The 17,500-nt window shown below is 36.8% G+C and overlaps 2 protein-coding genes across 7 annotated transcripts in view; both read right to left on the bottom strand.

Moving 5' to 3' along the window:
* Positions 1–2,173: 2,173 nt before the first annotated feature.
* Positions 2,174–17,500, bottom strand: part of LOC146463081 (uncharacterized) — a 195,745-nt gene continuing 180,418 nt past the window's right edge. For 2 of the 6 annotated variants that reach the window (XM_085084842.1, XM_085084841.1), the window contains exons 19-20: positions 3,550–3,578; positions 2,504–3,205 (exon numbers count right to left, since the gene is read on the bottom strand). In XM_085084842.1, coding sequence (XP_084940968.1) covers positions 3,028–3,205; positions 3,550–3,578 — 207 coding nt within the window. In that variant the 3' untranslated portion in view covers positions 2,504–3,027. The other 4 variants (XM_085084843.1, XM_085084849.1, XM_085084846.1 and 1 more) reach the window with 4 other exon arrangements.
* On the bottom strand, positions 10,084–13,223 carry LOC146463082 (uncharacterized). The gene is made up of 5 exons (XM_085084866.1): positions 13,108–13,223; positions 12,346–12,407; positions 11,676–11,739; positions 10,709–10,752; positions 10,084–10,559 (listed from the first exon to the last, which is right to left on the bottom strand). The coding sequence occupies exons 1-5, from the start codon at positions 13,144–13,146 to the stop codon at positions 10,439–10,441; spliced, it is 330 nt and encodes a 109-aa protein (XP_084940992.1). The 5' UTR covers positions 13,147–13,223; the 3' UTR covers positions 10,084–10,438.

Raw genomic sequence — 17,500 nt, forward strand, 5'->3', positions numbered from 1 at the left:
AAGCGTGATATATTTCAGACAGAAACCATTTTACTACTTGATTGGGCTATAATAAAGAATTGCTACTCACCTCGTTTCTTGGTAACGTGAATAATGCCAACTTGGCTCCAAAACTGCCTTTAACTGATGAGACTGAATATTGCTACAAATATGCGGCTCATTTGCATCAAATTAGCTCTTCTTTCGATCAATTTTAGTAGACATGCAAATTTTCATTGGGACTGGGTATGTTTTATTTAACCCAGTCCAATCTCTTACAGCGTACGTGCAGACATCTCACATTTCCTTTTCTTGAAGCGGCGTTGTTAATAGTGTTTCACTATCCTTCTATTTCTGTAAGATGAGGGATTTAAGGCTCCAATTGGTTGCTTTGCACCTGCGCACTGTTAGTAAACGAACCAACGGATTACAAATGTCCATCTAATTTTCCAAGAAATCACGCAAACATTACGCCTAAAATACAATAAAATTACAATGCAAAATTCAACGAGAGGATAAATAATACGTTACAAGTTATACTTAAACTTGTAAGAAGGAAAACTAGAATTAGCATTCGTTTCCTAACGTAAAGGTAAAGGCAGAAGAATCAACTCCGATTGGCTTTTGCCACGAAATACTCATGATAATTTATGCGACATAATTTCTGTGGGATTTTTCAGTGACAGACGTTTTATTTCTCCCTTTCTGTTTTAGTTACTTCAGCGGTTCCTCTTAGAGTATCACAGCACGAACCATTGGAGTTGCACCATAAGCTGATTTTTGTCCAGTATAAATCAGTTAAGGTCAAGTTTGTTGACCACTTTTGAATCTCAGCGGGAAATAAATCAACAATTGTCTGAAACAGGAAGTTCCGGATATAAAGGGCCTGGCCAGGCCATTCTCACCTACATTTGGCCACCAACCATCAGAGCATGAACAACTGCCAAACAACATGTATCTTTCTACGAACCTTATCGATAAAATTGGCTTAGTTTTCAAAATAAACCCCGTGAAACAAATTAGAACTTGATATCTTATATTGTTGTGGTGATATTATGCAATTTTGAGGCATATTTGTTCAGAGGACGCTTGGGTAAACAACTTGCCACGACTGAACGGCGTCTGAACGGCGTCTTTCAATTTTACTGTGATCGACGCACCTTCGTTAGGTTAGACAAGAAACTTTATTAACTGATACATGTTATTTTTCTAAAAACTAATCGTTTTGTCGCAGGTTTTTTTTCAAACAATAATCAGTTTTCATTATTTGCTCACGTAAATCGATAGCGCCTTTTGATGTTAGGAAATCGGCGCCATATAAGATGTTTCTTACTGTAGAGGTTGGACATAGGAACGATTTTCTTAGGGGAGTCACAGTTTAATTTCTTAGAGATAGACTTTCGTAATAACTGAACATCACAGTCTGCTTTCAAATGCCATAGCATTAATAGATACACAATAATAGGATTTTCCTTAAACTGATACACTAGAGGGTAACCGTCATTATGCTTGGCCATCTGAAGGAAAACATTTGGTTACCATACTGGTTTTGCAGATATTTTGCTCAACGGTACTAAATCGAGCTTCACAGAGTTGGTTTTCAAACAGGGACTGAATAACATTTAGCAGTTACATATAGCAGCTTATAGAAACTTTGACTTTGCCTTAATGCGCAATAGAGTTGCGCACTTCAAAAGAGAGGAAGAACTTTAAATGGTTAACAACGATTGCACGGAAGCCCAAAAGTATTGTTTGGTGCAATGATACGAAGCACACAAACGTCTTAGCCGCTAGAGAGCCGGACATTATCCTGCTTGTCCCCTGAGAGAGCTAAACGCTGGTAATTAAGACTCGCCTCAGCTCTGCTCGCAGGAAGTGACTTTCTCCACTTTGTTTCTTTTGATTCTACATGGAAATCACGCAGATCGATGATCTACCTTGCGTTATTTTATAAGCGCGATACTGGATACTTGGCACTTCCCGACCCCCTCCCCCTTCTCCAGCCCATCTTTCTGGATTGGACAGACCGTGAACACTCCTTCTCCTCCGCTTTCCAACCCGTTCCCCCTCATTCTACCTCGCTCTTTTTTGAACTGCAGTTTTAGTTGTTGTTCTGGACACTTCTTACCACCCTCCCTCACATTCCTCCTGAAACGCCGACAATCTGTCTCATTTCTGAAAAGCACTACAGGTTCAGTTCAGAAAAAGACCATCTTTTAGTATTTGCAAAAGGTTAAACATTGAAATCCAGCTCAAACTGTGAAAACGAATATTTATTTAAATCACATAATAAAACGACTGCACTTTTTCCTTCCGTCCGTTAAAACGAGAAGGCAAATTGTTCACGTCAGTTTGATGTAGAAAAAATGTACAGTATTTAATTTACAAAACAGCAGATTATTCGTACTCTGATATAAAACAAGGTGATTCTTTTAACGTCGAAAGCAGAATAGACTGCATAGCAGTCTGATAACGCTTCTGGATTTCCTGGATTTCTTTTCTTGTTGGAAACTGATGAGGAGATAACATGTCATTAATTAATACATCTTATCAGAAGAAAACTACTCTAATTACAATTTACTCCGTTTACAGACGCCTATGTTCAAGCTACCGCACATTATGGGTAAGCAATATTTTATTTTACAAGTTCCTCTGCCCATTGACTTTCTCGTTATCGTTTGGCCTCTATCGCAAGGGTGGGATTGGGGCAATTCAGATTTTTTTTTTACAGGATAGTGTGAGGGAAGTTAGGGCTCGCTGTGGAAGGGTGGTATCGAAAACAGTCTTTGCTTAAAACCGAAATGACACGCGTAAATCTAAAGTCCAGTCCACACGGATGAATTGATTGATTGCTTTGAATAGTCTCGCCGTTTCTTTATTCCTCAGTTGTTTCATTCTGAGTATCCAACAACCCTATTCTTACTTTCATCAACAAAGTTTTCCTCCTCTGCACACGAAAAACAACTGAGGACTTCTCAGAACTACCATTCTCAGTCTCCTGGAAGTGAAATTTGACACTTTTATGCGCCACAAATGCGGGGAAGAAAATTAATAAGGATTTCTTTTTCGATGTTCATACAGGAACAACATGACGATTTGATGAATGACACAAATAAAAAAAAGACTTTCTGCCGTATACACTTCCAAATATTTCTGATGTATGAATGTATTCTCAATACTCACTTCCTGCAGTGGTTCAAGCACTTTCTTAAGTTCTGTCAGTTCACTGTAAGAGAGAAAACAGAAAAACGATCTTACTCACAGATTGTCCACGAAAGTATTTCAAACTAATATTAAAAATCTCTCAGTTTTATTACAATATTTTATTATGCATTGAGAATTGCAGTGTAATCCAACCCGAACTAATTACAAACTGAAATCTAATCAAGTATGACCGGCCCTTATCATTCCTTTCAGTGGGCTGGTGGAAGTTTACAAAGCGCAACAAGTTTTGCTTAGTTACGCCAGCTCTCTCAGTTCCCTACAGTCATTCTCATTTCTAAGAATATGGTTTTCGTTCCATTGATACATTAGTTTAGCTAGCTAGATTTTCTACTTTGCTGAACTTACTTTTCTTCATTGTCCAGTTGATCCTTGGCCTGAAATAGAAACCAGCAAGTTAGACTAGTAACTACCTTGGCAAGCCAAGATTACTGATCATAAATTTTAAAATGTGCGTTTCATAATGACAAGTGCAAGGTAATCGCAATGGACCTTTTTCAGAACTTGCAAACAAAGATAAGTATCTTCGTTTTCAAGCTCATCGCAATCGTGAAAAAGAAAACAGCAAGTTAGACTAATTAGCTTTGGAAAGCAGGATTACTGATGCTAAATTAGAAATGTGCGTTCGTTACGAAAGTTGTCTTTATTTCCCGAAATTTTCCATAACATGCTATTGAGCATTCTATGGAAATTTCCAGAACATTTTAAAATTTTGAGTCACGGTTTACATAATTGGTTTTAAATAGCATATATACGCTGCCGTGAATTTTAAGTTATTGAAAATGGATTCTGGAAGGGTCTAAGACCTTACTACACGACTACTGCATAAGCAAGTAAGCTTAGTGGTTTGACAGAGAGATTTTCAGAGAAATATAAACAGTGTGTCAAGAAGTCTATTCAAAGGGTTTCATGACGGAGCTGTGTGCTGATTCAAGTGTAAAATAAATGCTGTGTTTCAGAGCTGTGTGCTAAATTCTGTGTGACAAGAACCTGTGAGCTGTGTAGACTTCTAGTGTTGGGGAATAAATCTGCTTGCTGCTGTTACCGACAATCCTGAGTTCAGTCTATAAAGAACCCGCTGCTTCAACGAATATCTTAACAGCCTTTCATAATGAAAAGTGCAAGGTAATTGCCAGGGAAGTTTTGATTTCTAGGTTAATACGGCTTTGGGTTTTTCTCCCAAAGCCATTATGTAAGCGCCTACAAAATGTTCTCTCGTTTTGTGTTTGTTTTAGGTTTTTCATTGTATACGTTTTACAAGGAATAACTTCAAAATAGAATGAAGGCCATTTGGCCCGGCGCCATGCCTTCCCCACTACTCACTAAGTTTCTTATTTAGAGTCAAAGTAAAGTTTCAAACAGCAGCGACGTTTCATAGGTAACATTCCTTCTGTTCTTTCTCACCTGTTGTCGCCAGGCAGAGAATTCTTTAGCCTTTTTTGCGCCCTCTCTAAATTAATAAAAATGGTAAAAATGTATTAATTATATGCTTCAGTGAGAGTGTGAGTTTCCGGAAATTCCTTTTCATTTTGCGCAGGAATGTTTAATGTAACCGCGAAGTTGTCATCAAAATAGAAAATAATCTAATGGGTTGGAAGCATGAAAAGATTGTTTTTACCTGTTAAGCTCCTCAATTTCATCTGTGAACGACTGCGGAAACAAAAAAATAAAAAGGAAAGAAATTATTAGAATAGCGGTCACAGACGGACTGGTGATTTTAAATTGGACAGCAAGAGAAACCTAAAATAGCAAGGCAATGATTCATCTCCCGGTTGCCATCGTAGCAAAGCAACGTATGCACTTCTGCCAAGAAACAGAGGAACTCTTTTCTTCTGACAGTGACGATAAGAATACTTTTCACTCATCATGGCCTCTTTCTAAGACTCAAACGTTATCACCCTCCTCCGCCGGCAATGGCATTCACTAATTTAATCCATTTTTCCGTTCATCACATTCCTCAATCCCGTATGCCATCCATTTTGTTTAGCTCAGTGATCCAGCCAAAGCAATGTCCTATCTAAGCCTGGTTTCCAGTATTTGTCGACGCGTTGTCGAAGATGTAGAAAATTAAAGTTGGCGTCACTGCTCGAGCCAGTGCCTCCAACACAGCTCGCTTCATTTGATGCAGCGTGAAGGCTTTAAAACTAGCCTGGACCTATTTATAAATGAATTTTAAGCTCGAAAATGCCGCAGTGTCTCCGACTCCTGGTGACGTGACAAAACTCAAAAGCTTTTACAGTTATAATACCTGATTCATGTCCACCATTCTCTTCGACAAGCTCTCCATTTCCCTATAAAGCCAAACAAAGTATTTGAGCTCATCTCACAACATCTTAATATGAAACAAAAAAAGGCGAGGATTTTAAAATCTCATCAATCTCTCATTTACCTTTCCATCTCTACTTTTAGTTTCTAAGGATGTAGAAAAAAATACACAGTTTAGAATAATTGTCAAGCAACACAACAAAGATATGATTTCATGCGGGCTTCTCTTTGACAGTTGGAAGTAACGGAAAATCATTCACATTTTCAGTGTTCATAGTCTGGTTCATACGTTCGCTTTGATTAAAACAAGTTCCTCGGACTATATAGTAGTTCCTGGTTTAAATAAGGAGAAAATAATATGAAAGGATTGTATTTTTTCCGGTTAAATTCAAACTGAGTCTTAACATCTTTTACTCTACAAATATCAATTTCGAAAACATAAGGTGGTGTTAAGGGTCAGTGTCTCTAAAATGAAACCAAGTTAATCACCCCAACCAATGAACCAATCAGAACTCGAAACATGACAACTATAAGAAACTTGCATAAAGCGCGGGAAAACTGAACTGAGTCTGAGGCGAGTTCCCGATTGGCAAGATTTGTTTCCCTTATAATTTCATTAGTGGAGCGTGGTAAAGCAATATCATAGCATATGTGACAAAAGGTTTTCCCAAACTGACTGCTTACGGCTTTACTTGGGAATTATTCCTTTTTGTGTGTTGTTGTTTTCATTTACTTCTTTGCTTATTTGTTGTTGTTGATGTATTTTTTCGCCGTTCTTTCTATCTACCGAATTAAAACTTATATTTATCGCTGAAATACAGAAATAGTGTTTCATTAGTTTGAGGTCTAGAAGTTGTCTCATTTTTTATGCATTTACATAGTATATCGGTTTATTCAGCATCTAGCGTAACCACAGCAAGGTACCTCCACCCTCCTGTTTTCTTCATCCAAGGCCGCAGTCTAAAACAAATTAAACACAAAAGCACTTAAACAGTGAAGGCGAAACTTTTGTTCTCCGAAAAACTTTAACCAGAACATTTACTGTCTGCTACACAATGAGTGGAACCATTTTTCTACCCCAACTTTTGTATTTTGATTAAATCGTCGCACTTGGTTTTCTCAACATCGCTGATCTTAACACATTTATACTTTTCTTTCTACGCGATATTTCTTTCCTAAGGTTTGGAACGATTGTGGTTTCTCATGTAGTCTGCAACCGAATAGTAAAATAATTACAATTAAAAGTCATATAATTGTAAGTTAAAAGGAGACTTACAAACTGGTCGTTCTCTTTTTGAAGTTTGCTGTTCACATCCAATTGTTCCCTAAACAGAAAACAAATAGAGCTTATTCGTCCATAAACTTTAGAATCACTGGCAGTCAAAGGAGCAGTAAGACCAATGCAATCTTTTGATCAGATAAAGGAACATATTTTTAAAAAAAATATACTCACTTTTTCATCTCTTCGTGATGATCAAGTGCTTCCTGCACTTTGGAGACCTAAATAAGAGGAAATGAAATGAGATCAAACCACTCAAGCAGTTTTGAAGGGTGTTTAGAAATTATGAATGATCCCCTATATCTTTGGTTTGTCTGCCTAAAACATGATGAATTTTTTTCCTGAATATGTAACTCTATGATTTCTTTTGCCTTAACGTATAACTTTGATCACGTGACCAAAAAATTAAAATTTCGTAAATCAGCGATACGGCGGCGAATTTTCTTTATATAGATAACTGAATTAGTGTTTTCGAAGCAGATTTAAAATATTGAACATTCTACGTTTGGAATGACTGTCCTCAAGTTTTTAAATTATAGAAATTAACAATCGAAAATTGAATTGTGGACTAAGAAATGACCTTTATCCTGACAATTTTTTTCTGAATAACGATGAACGATTATTCCAAACGTGAAGCGATGGAGATATTTAATCTTTATTAGAAACGCGTTTTGTTTAATGTTTTCTCTTAAAACCGTCGCCTGGCTGTCAAATCTTTGGTTTTTTTTTTCACAAAAACGATCACGTGACATGTCACGTGATCTATAGCACTACCTATTATGCTTAGAAATTTTAAGAATGATAAGATCTTTTTATCTGCCAAATTTCGGTTCAGTGCCATTGAATTTGTTAAACTTATCTCGAATAAACCATTTTTCAATCAATCAATCAAGAAACCTATCCATTAATCAATCAATCAATCAATCAAGAAACCTATCAATCATCAATCAATCAGCTATTGAACCAATCAATCAAACGAAGCAAGCAGCCTGTAACATTCATTCATTCATTCATTCATTCATTCATTCATTCATTCATTTATTCAATCAATCAATCAATCAATCAAGCAAGCAAGCAACCTATCAATCAATAAAACAATCAGCCGTCCAACTAATCAATCAATCAATCAACAAGCCACTTAATATATCAATAGATAAGCATGGCAGTGAGTGGATAACTTCAATAAAAACCATTTCCTTCTTTACGGATTAATGTTGCACGGAAATATGAACTTTATATAAGAGTTCAAGCGTCAAAGCTCCACATTCTCAAGCAAAACGCGTCCACTTATTAACAGGCCTCTTGCATTTAAACGTGACTTTGCAATTTTGGGTCACGTGACTTCTAAGTGCAAGGAACTTATTTCTGTTTTAGTTTGTATAAACCCACCTGCTCTTTGCAGCTTTTTCCTTCACTTTTCATTTGTTTTAGTTCACTATACGGAAAAGAGGTAGAAAAGTATTAGCATAACGTTTTAGGTAATGGCTGACGATAAACTATTACTCGGTAATCTTAACAAACAGATATAAAACGAGAGAAGGAAAAAAAGAGAATCAATAAAGCGATTCCTGCAAGTGATACAAGCTTCTAACAGTATTTACGTTATCAACATAAATCCGTTTTCAAGATTTCAACCTGAGGTTATTCCCCATGCTCCTAACAAGGTTACCATTTCGTCTTTTCCATTTGAATTTATTAACAAGCCATACTATGGCACGTCAAGTTTTGTATTCACCTATAAGTAGTGCAAATCGAGATATAAAATTAACCAGAGAATATAACTTGGTGTTCAATATATTTACCTCTCCATCTGCTGCCTCGTTTCCGGGACGGTCTGTTGATCGAGTGAAAAAGAAAATAAGAAAAAAAAAAGGAAGAAAAGCTTTAAAGGTGGGAAGTACTGGATGAACGATTTTAGTGCTGTAGTGAAGGATCTATGTAGATGGGGTGGGGGGGGGGGGGGGGGGGGGAAGGCGATAAACTTTGAATTTAACCTGCAAGGGAAGACGCTTTTTCTGGCACAGACAAACACAAGAAACAAGTTTACTTAAAGCAGAGGAAAGCGAACGATTTACGACCGTGTGAAATAATTAAACAAACCTGGAAACTTTCGTTCACTTCATCTAAAGAGGCCTTTCGCTGTTCCCTCTATATCAAAACAAAAAACGATCAATAAACAATGTGCCAATCTGCTTTGGAGTTATTTTGAAATGACTATCGTGAAAGCAATCACAAAACAAGTCTTTTTGTATATACGTATTGAAGCATATTGAAATACGTGTATATACTCTGTGCAAATGCTATTAGTCTGCTGATTGGCCAGCCCTTCGAGCTATGGGATTTATGGGAACACGTTTCCAATTTTTAATGTTTTGGATCAACATAATAACTAATCTGATCAACAACCATTTGGTTTATTCTCAGAAGAACTTCATGAACTAAATTTGTTCGAATAAAAGTTGAATATGAAACTTAAACTAAGAAAATATAACAGTATACTTCAGCGTAAATGACATCATCAGGTACCTCTTGCTTCTTTTCTTTTATTTTTCGGACCAAATTCTCAATATCCCTGCAGATAAACAGAAGTGCATACTTTAAGAAGGTGCTTTTTTAAAATTAAAACTGACCATGAAAATAAACATTTCGCGAGGTTTGGAAAATTCGTTCTAGTTTTGCTGCAATCATCCAAAAAAGTATGCTGAGTTAACGTTTAACACAAACAAGAGACCCTGTAGTTCTGGGTAATAATGCCATGTATAAATAAAATATTAAATAACATGGAGTTGTCATACAATATTTTCAATTTGTGATTCTAAACATCTAGAGCTACGAAAATAAATATTAAAAACGTACATACCTCTTGACTTCATTTTTTTTTCTGCAATAAAGAAGGGGTTATTAGTGATGTAATAAGTTCTGTCACTGATTGCTGTCAGTAACAAAATAATGATAAAAATAAAAATATAAATAATAATAATAATAATAATAGTAATAATAATAATGATAATAATAATAATTATTATTAGTAGTAGTAGTAGTAGTAGTAGTAGAAGTAGTAGTATAATAATTATAATAATGATAATAATTATAATAATAATAATAATAATAATAGTAATAATAATAATAATAATAATAATAATACTAATAATAATAATAATGATAAGAATATGATGATGATGATGATGATGGTGATAATGGTGAAGATAATGATGATAGCGATGAATTTGTGATCATATGATCAGCCCATGAACTTTCCTAGAAAGAAGCACAACGCGACGCAATAGCACTTTTACATTTTTCATTGAAAATAGTCAACCATGAATGATCTCCTCCCGTTATCTCTCTGCAACTCCTTCTTTAATGGAGTAAGACAATGCAATTGAAAGACATATGCTTTATTAGTTCATTGTCGTTCTGCAATAAAGTAGGACTTGATGTAATAAGTTCAGACAATTAATTTTCAAAACCTTTATAGTATAACTTTGGAAAAACACTTCCACTAGTAATTATGATGATGATGATTCGGTTTGGTCACGTGGTGATGGTGTGTGACAATGACAATGATTAACATGGCAATGGAATGATTTCAGGATAATCAGGATGATAATGACAATGACGACGATTAAATCAATGATTTTGTCTGTTATGATGATGAACGAAATAAAAAGATGATTACTTGTACCTTTAAAATTAATCGAGAGTTTGCTTGTTGGAAAGGCAAAGAGGGCCTTCTTTTCTGTTTTTAAAATTTAGGGAAATTACCTCTTCTTGATCAACATTGTCGTCTTCGACTTTCAGCTCCTGAAGTGTCCTAGAAAGAAACACAAAGTAATACAATAACACTTTTATATTTTGTAAAGAAAAATAACACATGATAACTCATCCCGTCCCGTTATCTCTCTCTAAGTTATCAGAAGACATTATTTTAAGTTTTGTTGTATTATTGCAGTGAACACTTACCCGTGGAAGTCGGTGTTTTTTTCTTGTAACAATTTTAAGTGAGCCTGTTGACAGATGAAAGATACAGTTATATACAAGTGACCTGAAGGAATAATGTCTTGAGTTCATTCCCAACACTTGCACAGAAACACCTAAAATTCCCAACACTAAAATTGAACAGTTCCTAATTCCATCTTTCATCAACCAACATATACAGTGTTTACCCTCAACCCCTCCAACCCCCCCCCCCCCCTATGCCAACTTTGGCCCTGCTCTCATTCCTAATCTCCTGAGTCCTTTTATACTTCACTATCCCTCAACCCTTGTCTCGCTGTCTCTTTTCTTTTGCTCTCAACCGTAATCTCCATTTCTTGTTTTTGTACGATTTCTAATCTCCTGATTCCTTTTTTGTTTCTCACCCCTTATCTCCCATAACTTCGTCCTCCTTCCCACGTGACTCCCCCTCCCACTAATACCCCTATCCCCTATTCGTATCCCTGATTCCCAGTCTCTTGTTTCCTTGCATTCCCCCTGAAAACTCGTATTCCTCCTAGTTAATGGCCTCAAATTTTTGCATCTTTTTCCCTGTAGACACAATACCCCACTGATCACCTTGTTCTTCGTTTAAATGTTTTATCCCACGGTTCCCTCTTTTATCCCTGTTCCGGCATCTATTCCCCAGTTCCATGGTTTTGTCGCTCTTATTCTCACTTCTTTTGGTTTCCCCATAGATCATCGTCCCCCCTTCCCCTGTTCCTTACTTTATCCCTCTGTTCATTCTCTTCCCCCTGTTCCACCCTTGTCTCTTAGTTAACCCTGCTATCCTTGTTTTCACCGTTCTCCCTCCAGTTTGTTTTTTTGCCCATTTTCCATCTCCTTATTCCATCATTCCCCCATTTTACCCAGTTCACACCATTCTACCAGCCCCCATCATTTGTTTATTTTTTGAGAGAAAAAAACCAGATTCCCATCTGTCTAAATTTCAAACCTGAGCCTTCTCTTTTGCGGCCTGAATTTTTTTCTTGGCTGCAGTCAACTGCTTATATTTCATGCTGCAACAAATGTAAAAGAAATAAGGATAATGAATGTAATCTGCCCTTAGACTTAGCAAAAACGCCATAAGAAAATAATTACCTAATTATATTTACTTAGAGCCCTTGACTAGAGAAAGATCGGAGCCTTCGAAGGAGAGCCTTTGAAAATACTTACATTCGAGCATTGCCAGAGATTTTCATAAATCGGCCGATTTTCGTCCATTCCATTTTTTCGAATTCCTTTCTCATATTTTGTCCAAATGGGCTCGATCAATCAGTAGGTATAAAATTCTCTATACTAATACGAAAGCTTAGATTTGTTTTTTGTGCCTCCAAAACACCTCATCACCTGCTTTTAGTATTTTACAATGTAAACGGTTGGAGGAAGCAATGAGGCGAGTTTCAATTGGCACCTGCTACACTGTTCTAACTTAGAAACCTTTAGCTTAACCTTATGTGGCTCTGAACGACCCTATCGCCTCTTCTAGAAGATCTTAACACTACACACGCTTAGCGAAGGAAAAGAGACGGTTTGCTGTTGGCTCTATGTGGTCTGTCCGACTGATATATAAACACCGTGTTGTATTTTAATTTAAAAAAATGATTAAAACAACAATCGCTTACTCTGTTTCTCTGGTCATCAATTTCAAGTACTCTTCTTTTGACTTTAATTTCTCTTTTAACTTCTAAAAGAAAAATGGAAAAAAGAAGGAAAATGAACGAACGAATCAATGAACGAATGAATAACAAGGCTATCGGCGATTTCATGAATAACAAAGTAAGCTTTCGCTTTGCAATAATTATCAAGTTCAAATTATTTATTATTAAATCCTATGAAAATACGGAAATCTGCACTTGCAACTCAGTAGTTAGTCTCCTAAATTTTACAAAAAATCAGGAACATGTAAAGTATTGTCTGATTAAGTAGATATTAAGTTTTTATCATTCCAGTATCGTTAGAATCTCTTTTAGCAAATCGCTCTCAAATCTTGTCATGAAATATCCGCCTCTCTTTAAGAGCGATTCAGTCTGATATTTTCTTATGAAATTCAATTCTCCTTTAAACATTTCAAATAGAATTTCCCTCAGGATCACAGGCATTGCTCTTACTATTTTGTGGCTGATGACAATTTAAAAATCGTCAAAAGCAAGAAAATAAAGTTAGTGCATTTCTTTTTCATTTTGAAGAATTTTTCTTCGCAATGATAAAGAACTTTTGTCCGCATCTCTCATTTTTCCTTTTAATATATCACAGTGTATTACTTTATTTCAGTTGCTGATGACAATTTAAATTCTTCTTCGTTTCGACGAAATTTTCATGGACGTGGAGAAGAATTTTTGTCACCATTTCTTATTTTTCTATTTAATACATCGTAATGTACTTACCTCATTTTCACGCTCCTGGTGTTTCAACTTTCTCTCCATCTCGAAGAAATTATTTCTTCGATCTAAAATAAAAGCAGATTTTATTGCTTTTAGAGTCGCCTTATGGACTCTTCCAATTTTTGTTCCCGATACTTAGCAAACGAAAGCTATTTAAGCCAATTAATATCGGTCGGCCAGGTATTACATCTTTTCTGGAATTTCCCCCAAAATGCCAACACTGGCATGCTTATCTCACTCCCCCCCCCCCCCCCCCCCCACCTCCCCAAGTTTTGTGCACAATTTGTTTTACTATAAATCGACTTTTATTGATTTTGAAAACTAAAATGTTGACAACTTTTCATGATTAAGTAAAACGTCGTACTTATTTGCGCGAAAAGCTGCCATTAGTTGTTATGAGAGACATTTGAAAAACATTCTTCTCAGAAACAAAGAATCAAGAACTCACAGGCTAACTCAGTGTCGATGACAAGCTGAATGGTCAACGGGAATTGGAAAAGTAAGAGAGTCTGTAAAAATGAAAAGCATTAAGAAGCTATTTTGTGGCTTTTTATTGATAGATAATTTTTTTTTTGCCACTTAAGTAAGATTTGGCGCTTTTTACTTTAATGAGTTCGAAAACTCCGAGTAGATCTTCTTATATCACCGACTTAGGAAGATTTACTCATCGAAATAACCATTGAAATGACTTTATATTTATTATTTAACTTAAAAGTTTGGGGTTACCAGAAAGCACCACTAACTTTTTGTTGACAATGGTACACAATATTGGCGCGCTAAACTACGCGTACAACTTAGTTACACGCGTCAGATTACCAAACAAAAATTTCACAACCATTTAAGAGAACAATGTAAAAAATATGTTAGTTTGTAAGAACCTGTTGCAGTTTAATGAAACGTTAAAGTTAAATCGATACAAAAACCACTTCCACAGAAGGACTGAAGTGCCAAGATAGATTCTTTGTAAGGCTTGCATCTCCGCGCGTGCAAAGGGGAAAGATTTGGAAAGTTGCGAGAAAATTTCTTACGCGACAAGACGCGACTCGCATTGGGCCATTTTCAATGACCAGTCAGATTGGAGAACATGATCGATTTCACCAAATGTTTTCTCCAAATACAAACATCTGGGTACGAGATTAGGGTTTTTATTCACTGCGTTGCTTTCATCAACATTTTCTGAAATCTCCGAGTAAATCTCCGTTATGACGTCAATCTAAATGAGATTTGGAATTCGATGCGCGCGACTCTTCTAAAGTTCTAAGCATTCTTGAAATGACGTAATAAAAAGATTTCTTAACCTCTACCGTAACCATAGCAGGCGTAAAAAATAAACATTTGAAAACAAGTAAAAACTTTTTGCACCTTTCCATAAATGTATATTACTCCATAAAATATATCGTTTGAGTTTCTTACACCCGTCTTTCTTTAAAAACGTGTGAAAGTTATGCGATGTATTGAATTGGAGTCAAAAACAAATTTTGCAGTGGTGTAGTTTTTCTGCGCTTATCACAAAATAACTCCTGAACACATTGCGTCCCTACTGTGTTTTAAAATTCTTAGTTAACGCCCTTCAGGATTAATGATTTCGGAAATGTTATGTTCGGCAACTGTAAGTTGGCGAACAGTGCAGCGAAAAAGTGCATGGCGGAGTTTTTATTCCTACAGGATCCGAATGAATTGTTGGAAGCGGGCGATCAAGGAAAATCCACAAATGAAAGCGCAAACTGAAATCCTTTAACATATGACTACTTAAAGTTTGATTACTAACCTGGTGGACCGCCAGAGGCCATTTGCTTGTCACTTTCTTTATATATCACGCTGTAAACTGAGATTTCTGAGTCGCTTTTCCAATGTTTTCCGAAAACTCCGAGTAAATTTACCTTTATGACGTAGCGTAATTTTAAATGCGCGCGCCAAGTCTGGTTTAGTGCGCTATAGCGTTCTTTTTGGTCAGCAGCTTTTTGATTGAAGAAACAACTGATCTTAATATTCTTGTCATCATAAGCTCTAGAAAAATTGCATTTCATCTGAGTAAAGTTTGTTTAAATATGCGATCAGGCATTCTTTTTTCGGGGAGCCCGAAAGTGTGGCAGCGCTAGAGTCGGCGGTGGAGACCCTCGCGCTGCTAAACTTTTCCGCTCCCCCGAAAAAAAGAACCCTGATGGCAGGTTAAGTTTTTTTTAAGTTTTCTTATATCAACTCAAACTACACTTAGTGTGCAGCAGCTAGTCTCGTAGTTGTTACAGTCGTTTTCTTCTATTTATTTCGTTAAAATGTCTTTTGAAAGTGGTCCAGTCAGGTGAGAATTGTTGAGTCACGTGACCAAACGTTTCTTTGAATCCCAAGGGAAAACTAAGGGCACAAAAAATGAAGCCGTTCGCTGCGCACTTTGAGCGGACCAATTGTCAATAATCGGGGTAGATGTGTTTCCAGTCTTATAGCCGATGGTGTCCCAAGGAGCTCAATGATCTGTACCCATGAGGCTACCGTTCAGCCTGAGTAATGTGATACTTGCACTTGACTTTCTACGAATAAAACGGTTTACACAAATGATTAGCAATATGGATAGTCAGGGGTAATCCTACAGACTAGTGAAACTTGGCCTGTAGCTCAGTTGGTTTTGGGGTATAAAGAGGATTGCTAATTCATCCTGGGAACTTTTTCTTTTAGAAATAATGATCAAGTATCAAGTACTTTGATATTTGCTGGTTCCATTCTATTCCATTCCATTCCATTCCTGCATTTGCAGCAAATGGAGAAAGTCGTCTTCAGGACGAGGTTACTCGCACCAGTGCCTTTTCTGCATTCAAGATGGTGCCTTTCAAAGTGCATTTCTCTTCTCTGGAGCTGGAGGTCACGACATCTTCAACTTTTAACTGCTTTCTGGAGGTTACAAAAAACAGAGGCAAATGCGTTGGAAGGCTGCGAAACGCTGACCGGCTCTGCAACAGTAGAAAGCCGCCATGCTTCCTTTCGAACATATCCCCAGGGCAAAATGGAGCTGGAGGGATTACAACAAAACCAAAGGATTTACTAAACTGTACAAACTGATCGACTGGTGATTCGCGGAACATGTCCCCATTTTCAAGGAAGACATGAAAAATGGCGTTGCGATTGTAGATGTTCTTGATCCATATAATTATAAGATTTTTGGGAAAGTGTTCCATGGAAAGGGAAAGTACCCTTGTTGCCTTGGAGACAGTCTATGACATACAACTGGGTTGATCACCGTAAACGAACCAGCCAAGGTTTCCCATGCGTGCCCCAGTAAAAATAAAGGCGTGATCACGCCGTGATCACGGGTGTGATCACAGGATGTGATCACGCCGTGATCACGCGTAAAAACTTTTTACGCGTGATCACGGCGTGATCACGGCCGTGATCACAGAAAAACCAGAATCACGCCTGAATGGCTGATGACCGTGATCACTCCCTTAAAATCACGGTGGCATGATCACGCACTTTTTCAATAGAGGAATGAATTTCGAATTGAACCGCTTTGAAAATAAGCAAATTATCTAGTATAGTTGACAAGCGTAACAATTTATATTAGTACAGTGCCTTAACACCGGGCTTAACATTATAAACATAGCAGTCTGCAGTAAAAAGTTGTTTTGCAGCACGTAAGTTTATTTATTTTTGTGTACAGAATAAAAATGAACACCACACGGGGCAGTCTGTTGCGCAGTGGAACAAGCTAAAATAGTATACATTTTGACAAGTTGAGAACTTCAAACAAGTTTATTAAACGTGAACTAATATTTTTCATCTTGGTTTAGAAGAATACTAACCGGGAATCACTTAAATTCTAAAATCATCGTTATTATATTTTTATGTGATCGTGTTGCTCACCTCGATAATTGGAACGTTCTTCGATATTGACTTTCCCGTCTATAAACGTGGACTAAAATTGACAACTTGCAAGAATCATTTCGCTTTACAGCAGACCAAAGAAGTCCTCAGAGTTCTCGATCAGAGTACATTTATCGCGATGAACTTCAAACATCCAAGCGGCAATACACAGTCGGAGACAATCCGAAGGAACAGTCTGTTGTTTACAAAACGGCCGGGTGCAGATCTTCGCTTCAGTAAAGCAAACATTAAACTGTTTCCCAAAGTGATAAGAGAAGATACTTCGCATTGAAAACGTTCCCGCTCTTCTAAGTCAAATTACCAACGGTCAAGTTTATTTTCAGGACAATTTTTGTAACGCGATCGGGAAGAGGTAATTCGAAACAGGTTAATGACATTTGGCCAATAAGATAACGCATATGTCTCAAGAGACCTTAGCTTGTAGATAAAATTCCGACACGCACGTGTCACGGAATTCGGAGAAAAGGCGCTATTTTTCTCGAAACTGAAGTTAGAGTCGTATCTAATGGAAATATTTTTCAGT

Source organism: Pavona decussata, unplaced genomic scaffold, assembly GCF_977016875.1.
Source record: "Pavona decussata unplaced genomic scaffold, jaPavDecu1.1 SCAFFOLD_180, whole genome shotgun sequence".
Lineage (NCBI taxonomy): Eukaryota > Metazoa > Cnidaria > Anthozoa > Scleractinia > Agariciidae > Pavona > Pavona decussata.